Below are 12,244 nucleotides of genomic sequence, written 5' to 3'. Positions count from 1 at the left end.
TCTTAATATCTTGTTTTTAAATACAAAAAAAAATTATTAATACAATACTAATTAATTAAAATTAATATATAAATTACACGTCAATACACTTGTTGTAATCATCAAATAAAATATAAATAATATATATATATAATTAATAATCATAATCATAAAAAAAATTCACATGATGATAACACATTACAAACAAAATTAATTAATTAATTGATTAAATCAATTATATATTGATATATATTTATTTATTTACACACAATCAATATTCATTTCTATATATAAAAAAAACTAATAATAATAATAATAATAATAGTAATTACATGGGAATTATAATTATATAGATAACTAAATGATTAATATATAAAAAACCTAATATATATATAATAAAAAAAACAATAAATAATAAGAGACAGTAATTAGTTAGTAGTAGACAGGGATTACACACATTTACAACAACAATAATAATGATAATAATTATCGCAATTATATATATATATATTGAAACTATCATAAAGTATAGGTAATAGATATGTATTATAGGTGTAGGGGTGGGTGGAATGGGGGGCTTGTCTAGTAGAACTCATATTTAACACATACATACATACAGTTGGGTGGGGGACAGGTATATATATATATATATAATATATCACTGATATATAAATACAATTATAGGTATATTAATATAATATATAGTATTAGTGCCCGGGCTCGGGGTTGGGTGGATGATGATTGGTTAATGGTGGGGTGGTGGTGATGGGGAACGGGATGTGTTACGGTGATTAAAGGTTACGTTTGTGATGATGATGACGATGACAATTTCGATACATAGGCCATTACCCTGATCCTATTGACATTGCCAATATAAAATAGCATAAATTTGCCGGGCTCCGGTTCCTCGATAGAGTAGCCAAAATTTTGGCCAATCAAGCACGACCAGATTTCCCGATATTTTTGTTCAATACGTCTACACATATGATCGGCAGCTTCATCGTAGTCCTGGCCATACTTGTCCAGGGATTCGGTAGCAAATTCAATGGCATCCGATTGCATATGTTCGGGCATTTCGACGATATCGAAGTTTGTCCGAAATTTACGTAGTTTTTCGTGTCGTTTAGGCCGGTGCTGGTGTTTAGGCCGTGGGTGCTGATGGTGGTGGTGGTCGGCACCGGTATGCTGATGATGATTGTTGTTGTTGTTGTTGCCGCTGATGACCAACGATTGACTATTGCTAACTAACCGATCCAGACTGTCATCCTCTACTACTACTACCTCCTGTCCTCCCATCCTATCATTGTTATCATCTAACGGTGCGCCTAATAAAACAATAATTTTAAAAAAAAAGTTTTAAAATTAAAAGTTTTTTAATGATAATAATAATAATAATAATAATATACTATTGTATTAATAGTATTAATACTATTGATTGATTGATTGATAACAACAAAATTATTAGTTTTAATTAAATAATTTTATTTTTAATTATATTTATCTATCATATCATATATTAATATATACTGTACTAATAAATACAGTATTAATATTTTAATCTATAATTTTGTTTTGTTTGATTATAAAGTTATAAATTATTTTTTTTTATTATGTTTTTTTAAATTGATAATTATATGCTTTGATAATCATATTATTTTTTATTATATTTTCAATAAAAATATGTATTTAAAACTATTAATACTATAAATTTTTCGTTATCCTATCAATTATAATAATCCATTAGTTATTAATCAAAATACATTAAACACATAATTTTGTAGTAATATATGTAATAAATATTAGATAAATTAGTAAAACTATGAAAACTATTTAAAAAAAATTTTAAAAGTTTAGTTACTAAGCTATTTATTTGTAATATTTTTTATTTAAAAAATATTAATAATATTAAATTAATTAAATAAAATTTTAATTATTTTTAATTAGTATATTACATACCATTTGTTGTAAATGATGTCAATAATAATGACAATAGTATTATCATTAATATTGATAATTGTCTTAATAATGTTTTATTATAATCCATGTTATTATTATTATTATTAGTTATAATTTTTTTTTATCAAAAATAATCAAAAATTATTTTTAAAATTAATATCCAATTTATTAAATTTAGATTCAAAAACACGATTGTGTTATTGTTGTTAATTAATTAATTAATTAATTATTAAATATTTTTCAAAATAATAATAATATTTTAAATAGTCACTAATCAAAAACATTTAATCAAAAAATCAAAAATAATAAACAATTTGCACAAAAAAAAATTGTTAAACAATTATCTTATTATTATTATTATTATTAAATATTCAAATATACAAACAATTAAAAATTTAATTATAGTTTGCAATTGATTATTATTTGATATTGTTATATATATTAATTATAAAAAAAATATTATAATTATAATAATATTATAAATTAAATCTATTGAATCAAAACAACTGTATGTATTGAATAGTTTTGTAGTGTCGACTAAACTAAACTAAATATATATATATATATATATATATATAAACACCATAACTACCAGTCCCAGACACCACTACCATCACCACACCATAATCATCATCAAATCAAGCACCAGTAGTAATACTAGTATTTAAAAGCACAGGTACTAATACCTGGCACTGGTATACGACGCGCCGGCATCTAATATAATGACAGATATACCTATAAGTGGAGACAATTGGTTTGGAGACTTCATTAATTAAATATCACATATATTTATATCTAGCTTTATATATATGTATATATATGTCTGTATAAATACAGGTATATATATATATATATATATATATATATATAAGCTTTATTAAGCACCGTCTGTGTGTATGTGTGTATTGATAAGCCCAGACACCAGACATCACTGCATATATATATATATATATATATACCTTATATTTGTTGACTTACTATATATGTATGTTTAGTAGTAGTAGTAGTAGTAATAGTATTTAGTTTTGTGTGTATCGGTATAATAATAATAATATTATTGGGAATGTAATGGTATTTTTGTCATAAAAATTGATTTTTGAATTTTTAAAGGAGGAAAAAATTATTTATAAGTGCTTTAATACAGTATATGTGTATTTACTTATGTTATGCATACACATACATACACATACATACACATACATACACATACATACACATACACATACACATACACATACACATACACATACACATACACATACACATACACATACACATACACACACATACACATATAGACATACATACATATACACACACATACACACATACACACATACATATACACATACATACACACACATACACATATAGACATACATACATATACACACACATACACATGTATATACACTTGTTTCTATTATTATTATTATTAAATAGTATTTTTGTAATTAATTGATAATACAAATATTTAAGCTCTTTTTTGTTGTTGTTGTTGATAAAAGTATTTATCAATATATATATATATATATATATGAAATTATATATAATATATATTGACAGGTATATTAAAATTACATATCAAAGTGAAACAGTTTCCCCAAAAAAAACTAATAATTATAATAAATATTTTGAATTTCATTTGAAAAATCAAAAAATAAAATAAAAAGGTTTTCACAAAAATATGCGATAATTTTTTTGTTTGTTTGTTGTTAATGTATTTCTCTCTCTCTCTCTCTCTCTCTCTCTCTCTCTCTCTTTCTCTCTTAAAAACATTTTATTATAGTCTATATAAATGGATTATATAGTATATACACTATATATACAAGTAAATTATAGGTAAACTATTAGTGCATTTTTTTGTGTTTGTTGGGTATAAAACCCTTATTTTTATTATTAGAAATTGCCATTTATAGAGTATATATATATATTATATATATATATATAATACTGGTATTTATTTTCCAAAGTTGCCAAATGATATTTATTAATCAATGATACTAACCAAATACACATACGCATACACACACACACACACACACACACACACACACATACACATACACACATACATATACATATACATACACATACACATACACATACACATACACATACACATACACATACACATACACATACATACACATACACATACACATACACATACATATACATACACATACATACATATACATACACATACACATACACATACACATACACATACACATACACATACACATACACATACATATACACATACATACACATACATACACATACACATACATACATACATACATACATACACACACACACACACACACATACATACACACACTTAGTTTTATTACTAAACAATACATATGCAAATAAAACTTTACAAAATTATAATACTGTATTTAAATGTTTGTTTTCATTTTTATGTGAATCCAATTAATAATTTTTAAAAGATTAACCTATTATTATTTGCATATAATATTAATATTATTAATATAAACAAATTTTCATGTTAAACATTAATGTAGTTTAGTTTTCATTATTATTAATATTTAATAATATTAAATATTAATATATAGTTTATCATTATTATAATTATTATTAAATGATAAACAAGTAAATGTTTAAAATAATTTAAACTTATTTTTGAATATTTAATTAATTTAAAGTAACAAAAATACGTAAATTAAAGTTTTGTTTGAAATATTTGTTGTTTTAAAATAGTTTTTTTTTTATTTAAATATAAAATATTTATTATATTATTTATAATTATAATTGTTTAATAATCATATATTTTTTGACTAATATATTCATGAAACTCTATAATAATAATATTAATAATTATAATGAAAACCATATATATAAAATAATTTATCACTTATTATAATTGTTACGATTTTATAAATTAATAATAAAATTTAAAAAAAAATAATTGATTTTTTTAGTTATATTTTATTTTACAAAAAAAATTTCCACACAAACATACAACTTAAATGACAATTAAATTATATAACAAACAAACAAATATATAAACAAATTGTCAAAAATTATATATTATTAATAATAATAATTTTTGGTTATATCAAAGTTATAATTTTGTATTATAATTGAAAACATAATAATTATACAAAAATTAAATTAATATATAGTATTATTATTATTACAGTTAAATATAAATTTTATAAATAATAATAATAATACTAAAAAAAAATTTACAATTACAAAAAAAATCACCAATGTCAAAATATTTATTTTTTGTTTAAAAAAATTTGGCATTTAGCACCTTTATATTTTATTTTGTTGTTGTAGATTATCTTGATGAATTTATTATCCATAATGGTTTCCATATACACAAAATAATAATAATAATAATAATAATAGCGATGTTAATAGACACAAAAAAAATTAAAAGTGAAATTACGATTAATTTGTGCAAATTTCTTGTGGAAAATTACAAAAATCTATTCAAAAAAATAAATAATAAATAATAATTAATATATTAAAATCAAAGCAAATATTTTTTTTCAATATTATTATTATTATTATTAACTAAATGCTAAATAATAAGTTTTATTATTAGTGCTTTTTAAATAAAAAAAATTGTTTATATATATATATATATATTTAAATGATTCATAACACTATTAATGTAATTATAGAAAAATAAATTATATATATATAATAGTAATCAAATAATAAAAATAATAATATATTAATAGTTATATTATTTAATATTAGTATATAATAGTAAAATATTAATATTGATTATACAAATATTTATGAATAAAAAAATATATCAGTAATAATACACTATAGCTATTAATTAATAATAATTAGTAATTAACTGATTTATTAATATCATCACTAAATATATTGACTAATAATTTTTAAAAAAAATTATATTTCTATTACTATAAATTAATATATACTCTATATATTAATATTAATATACAGTATTACTAATTAATAACTAATTTATACATTTGATACACATTTTTAAATATTTAACAAAAAAAAATAATATTACTATTACTAAATATTAATACTAATATACAGTATTACTACTTAATAACTAATTTATACATTTAGTACACATTTTTTAAAATTATTTAAAAAAATAATATTACTATTACTATATATTAATATACAGTATTACTATTATAAATACTAATATATTAAATATATTAACTATTTAATATATAACTATATTTTTTAATTAATTACTATTACTATTATTATTATTTAGTATATAAACTGTATATAATTAACACTTACTATAGCCGGCAAAACATGGACAGGCATCTACATAGATATCTGCCTTGACCTGGGCGTTTGAACATTTTTCGCCCTTAACTGATTTTGGTTGACATGACCGTAGTTTGGATGACCGTTCCAATAGACAACAGCCCGACTGGCAGTCCCTCGAATAGGTACACATCTCACCCAACTCCCGGTGTGTCTATCAAAACAAAAACAAACAAAAAATAAATTAATTTAATTTAAATACTTATATATATAATCAATAATTATTATTATATACATGTAGATAGCGTACTATGAAGTACCCTAACCTAACTTAACCCCTCCCTCCCATCCCATCCCAGCCCCCCTTTTAAACACGTACTATACTATACATTGTAATATACTGTATATACTAACTAATTATATACAGGTAATATTAATAATAATAATAACTAATTAAATCATAATAATAAATATAATAGTTAAATAACTTATTACAAAAAAAAATTAAATTAATAAATTAATTAAATACATATATATAATCAATAATTATTATATACATTGTAGATAGCGTACTATGAACCCTAACCTATCTTAACCCCCCCTCCCTCCCTCTCCCTCACTTCCATCCTTATAAACATACAGTATATTACATACATTTTAATATATAATACTATAATAATAAATAATTAAATAATCATAACTAATTAAACACAGGTAATCATAATAATAATAATGATTACTTAACAAATAATAATAATGAATAACTAATTAAATAATATGATAGTTAAAAATTACTTATTATTAAATATTAATAAATACCAGTACTAACTAAATAATAATTTGTAAATTATTCAAACAAAATTAGTTAATTTAAATTAAATAATTACAACAACAACAACAAAACTAATTAGATAACTACTGGTATAATAATTTTATAAAAATAAATGCAAAAAATTATTATAGTCTACTCTAATTATAATATTTTTTAATCAGACAACTGTCCCCATCCCTAAAGCCCATAAAAACTCGAACTATTTTTATTACTATACAACTAACTACTAATTGTCGGGGGAGGGGAGGGGGTAGGGGGTGTCTAACAACAACAACATCAAAACTAATTAGACAATACCTATAATACAGTATATCTAATATATCCACCAAAAAAAAAAATATTTTAGTCTACACTCTTAATTATTTAAATTTTTTTTTTATCAGACAACTGTCCCCAACTGACACCCACCTAAAAACTCGAACTATTTTTATTACTATACAACTAACTAACTAACTACTACTAATTGTCCGTCCAGGAGATAGGGAGGTAGGGGTGTCTAACAAACCCCCCCCACCAACAATACCGTACCCGTCTGGGCGGCTCATCGATGGGCTTCTGCCACATATCGTCGCCCCAGTCTTCCTCTTGTAGGCTAATCCAGCGGGCTTTGGCTTGTTTGACATCCTTATCCCTTAGTTTATAGTCTTTACGGTTTTCAATTTTACGTCCACTACGATGATGATGATTGTTATCGTTGTCATACTCGGCACTGGTAGCCAAAATCAGGTATGTATAACAACATACCAACACTATTGTTAGTAGTGTTATCGATGATCTCATTGTTAATTATTTAATAATTAATATAAAACTATACACCAAATAAAAATAAAGTTCAACTAATTTATTATTAAACTTTTAAAAACTAATTATTTAATTATTTAATATTTGTTTGTTTGTTTGTTTGTATGTATGTATGTATCCCTTCAAACACACACATAGACAGGTAATGTAATAATAATAATAATAATAATACTAATAATTGGCACAAATATGGTGCCCAATGAATACTACTATAGTATTATACTGTATATTATACACACCAAATAAATTATCAAATATTACAGGTATTTATTAAATATAATATTAACTTCAATGACTTCAATATAACATTTAAAGATTTTTAATACACACACACACACAATGGCATTCAATATATATATATTGAATATACTGTATAGTAATGCCGTCAATAAAACATTAAAATATTTTTACTGATAGTATCATACATACAATATATATGTATATAAAAGATATATCTGTATTGGAGTCGAGTATATAATATAATAAATACAAATTTTTTTACTTATAAAGTGAAAGCAGTTTTTTTTAAACATTTAACAAATTATTATTACATACATTCAATAGTCTATGTCTTCGCCCAATAATAATAATTGTAAACTCAATGATCACTAGAAATACCAGTTTTTTGGTTTATAGTTTATACTGTATATACAGTTCAAGCAAAGTGACTGTAAGTACTGTATGTATATATATAAAGTATATACAGGATCTTAGCTCAGACTGTTTTTTTGTTACTTTATAACTACGGGTGCAATGATGTCGGTGTGTATGTGTGTATGTGTATGTGTATGTGTATGTGTATGTGTATGTGTATGTGTATGTGTATGTGTATGTGTATGTGTATGTGTATGTGTATGTGTATGTGTATGTGTATGTGTATGTGTATGTGTATGTGTATGTGTATGTGTATGTGTATGTGTATGTGTATGTGTATGTGTATGTGTATGTGTATGTGTATGTGTATGTGTATGTGTATGTGTATGTGTGTGTGTATATGCGTGCGTGTTTGTGTGTGTGTGTGTGTGTGTGTGTGTGTGTGTGTGTGTGTGTGTGTATGTGATGTTTCAGGGATAACCAGATTAGTGGAAAGGAATCGGAGGGGGAGTGTAGGGGAGGGGAGGCATAAAAAACATACTAAACATTACACACATTTAGTAATACCATTGAAGTGATGGCCCATTCATCCCATCCTTACAATGACTTTCTCTCTCTCTCTCTCTCCTCTGTTGTCTTAATAGTTGCAAATCAAGTACTCGTATATTATTATTATTATTATTTATAATCATTAAATACTCTTATGGAAAGAAGGCCATCAGCACAGGTAGGTATGTATGTATTGTATATACTAGTCCTCTGTATGTATTATACACTGTATTTATGCTAAGTATTTATGCCATAAGTCTTTAGCATTTTTTTTGTTTTTTTAGTATTAATTTTTTTTATCATTTAAATAATAATAATAACCAAAAAAACATATATTTTATGATAATCTTGAGTCCAATGATTTTTTAAAATATTATTTTTAAACATTTTTCATATTTTTAATAAATATATATTAAATGTAATTTCATAATAAAAGGTAATAATAATGTAATGTTTGGTTAAAACATTTATTTATTTATTTTATATTTTTTTATATTAAATAATTTTTGTTATAAAAATAAAACTTTTAAAAAATTACAATAAAATAATTACTTATTTTTATATAATAAAATAATTTATAAATATTTATTTTATGATTAATTATTTAATGAATACTTAAATAATACTTTTTGAAAATAATAATAATAATAAAAAAAACTATTAATACTTAAATAAGTGTTATTTAATATATACTGTATATATATATATATATAAAATAATAATAAAATACTTGATTTAAAATCATAATTTGGAAAAACCTTATTAAATATAATTACTTATATAAAAAAAAATATTTATTTTTTTTGGCTGATTGTCATCAATATATACATCAATATTATCATTGAAAATATTTAAATAATTTTTTTGTTGATTATAAAACTTATATACTGTACTACTACTACTACTACTACTACTACTACTACTACTACTAATAATAATAATAATAATAATAATAATAATAATATAAAATATTAATAGTTTTTAAAATAAAAAGTCAAATGAGAGGGAAAACAGGTTTTCATTTTAAATGAATGTATTGTAAAAAATGTTTTCATTGAAAGTCTATTTAAAAACATAAAAAACTTATTGAAAGTTTCAAACTTTCAATAAGTTTTCAAAAAAAAAGAGTTGATTAAAAAACTATTAGCTATAAAAATATCAAACAATAAATTATTAAACAAACATAACGTTACGTAAAAATATTCAAACAAACATTTAAAATAATAATAATAATAATTGTTATTCAAAAAAAAAAAAAAWTTTAAATGATTTGGTGGTTTATTAAAAAATAAATTCCGGTTTATTGAACTATAATAATATATGATAATAATATGAAAGTACATTACCGTATATTAATTGATTGTTATATTATTTTATTTTAAAATGTTTAACTTAGATATAGTTATTAATAAATAAAAACAATTTTAGCGATTTTAATATCAACTAATAAATAAATAAATTTTAAATTATATTCAATTATTAAAATTATAAATATATATATATATATCAGTTTTATAATTAGTTAATACAGTAAATTAAAACAACATAAAGTGTTTAGACATAAATGTCTATTTGTTTAATTAATTTGTTTAGTAAATATTATTTATATACTATATATATGCTTTTTAAATACTAAAAATATATTTTCAAAAAAAAATGTTTATTTTATTGAATAATTAATGATAAGTTTTTTTATTATAATAAATAACAACAATAGATATATAGTTTACTATAATATAATTTACTTTTATATATATATACTTTATTAATATATAGTATTACTTATTATCTATTATACAATAAATTTTATACAAAAATATAATAAAGTATTATTTTTCTAAAATAAAAAATAGTAACAAATATAATAACAAATTTATTTAAAAATTATAAAAATATTTTATATATTTAATAAATCTATAATTTTTTTAAAGTTTTTGTTTTCCGTCAGATACATGGGTTGTTAATTGGATCGGTATTTATGTTATATATATATATATTATTGTATATATAATTTAACCGACACAGACAAACACATACATACATACACACACACACACACACATATATATATATATATATATATATATATACATACACACACACACACACACACATAAATATATATATATATATATATATATATATAATATGTCACATTAATAATTTGACATACCTGTGCATCCGGAACCTGGTTGTTAACATACCTGTTAATAACACACACACACACACACACACACACACACACACTTACCCTGGTATTTGTTTTTATATCCTGGTGCCTGTATTTATTAAATTATAATATAGCCTAATTTGTGTTTTGTAAGTGTGTGTGTGTGGGGGAGGGGTGGGGGTAAAGCACATGTATATATATATATATTGTACTACCAGTAGTATACCATAGTCTACTAATTTAATTAACATTTAATTAACATATTTTAGATTTAATCGATTGAATGCCTAATTAACAATTTGACTAACAATTTACACTTACAATAGTAAACTCAAAATTGGTCGACAAATATATATATATATATAATAATAATAATAAACTTAGAAAATTAAAACTAAATTTGAAACAAAAAATAGTTTTTTTTAAAAACTTTTTATTTTATTTTTTTACTAAATACATGTTTTGAATGCGATTCAATAGATAGCGCCACACATATAAAGCAAACTAATAATAATATTAAAAGTATTATTTAATTTATTAACTAATTTATTATTTTTAAACTATAAAAATTTAAATAAATAACTATAAAAATAATTAATTTAGTTTTTTGAAAATAAAAATCATTTATTTATTTAAATATATATATATATATATATAATATAATCCCATACATACACATACAATATTTATTATAAATTTATTATATATTTAAACGCTAGAAACACACTAACACTTAATATGTATTGAAAAAAATACTGTACTTATAATTATCAATAATTTTATATAAAAATAAAATTATTAAATTATATTTTCAATATAATTAAAAAAAAAATAAAAAACAACTTTATATATATATATATATATAACCTAACAATTAATATGAAAACTAAATCATATTATTTGTAAGTTAATTAATATAAAGTAAAATAATACACAGATATATATATATATATATTTACTTATATCATATATAAAATATTTATAATAATTATTTTTTTTAAAAAATATAATAATAATATCAAAAATGTGTTTCGAGTAGGGTTTACATCATTTAAAATTATTTTTAAAAAAAATTAAAATAAAAATATTTTAAGACAATCATCATTTTGTGT

General features: G+C 21.2%; 2 protein-coding genes across 2 annotated transcripts; both read right to left on the bottom strand.

The window, feature by feature from the left end:
* Positions 1-702: 702 nt before the first annotated feature.
* LOC128953235 (uncharacterized) lies at positions 703-1,959 on the bottom strand. Its single transcript, XM_054298711.1, has 2 exons — positions 1,936-1,959; positions 703-1,304 (listed from the first exon to the last, which is right to left on the bottom strand). The coding sequence occupies exon 2, from the start codon at positions 1,273-1,275 to the stop codon at positions 778-780; it is 498 nt and encodes a 165-aa protein (XP_054154686.1). The 5' UTR covers positions 1,276-1,304; positions 1,936-1,959; the 3' UTR covers positions 703-777.
* Positions 1,960-2,614: 655 nt separating this feature from the next.
* LOC128953345 (uncharacterized) lies at positions 2,615-7,829 on the bottom strand. The gene is made up of 3 exons (XM_054298831.1): positions 7,547-7,829; positions 6,217-6,400; positions 2,615-2,670 (listed from the first exon to the last, which is right to left on the bottom strand). The coding sequence occupies exons 1-3, from the start codon at positions 7,796-7,798 to the stop codon at positions 2,615-2,617; spliced, it is 492 nt and encodes a 163-aa protein (XP_054154806.1). The 5' UTR covers positions 7,799-7,829.
* Positions 7,830-12,244: the final 4,415 nt, after the last annotated feature.

Source organism: Oppia nitens, unplaced genomic scaffold (assembly GCF_028296485.1).
Source record: "Oppia nitens isolate AA-2021 unplaced genomic scaffold, nextdenovo-longstitch-racon4-pilon3 scaffold21_pilon_pilon_pilon, whole genome shotgun sequence".
Lineage (NCBI taxonomy): Eukaryota > Metazoa > Arthropoda > Arachnida > Sarcoptiformes > Oppiidae > Oppia > Oppia nitens.
Note: the sequence above shows the minus strand (reverse complement) of the source record. Positions and strands in the feature narration are given on the sequence as shown.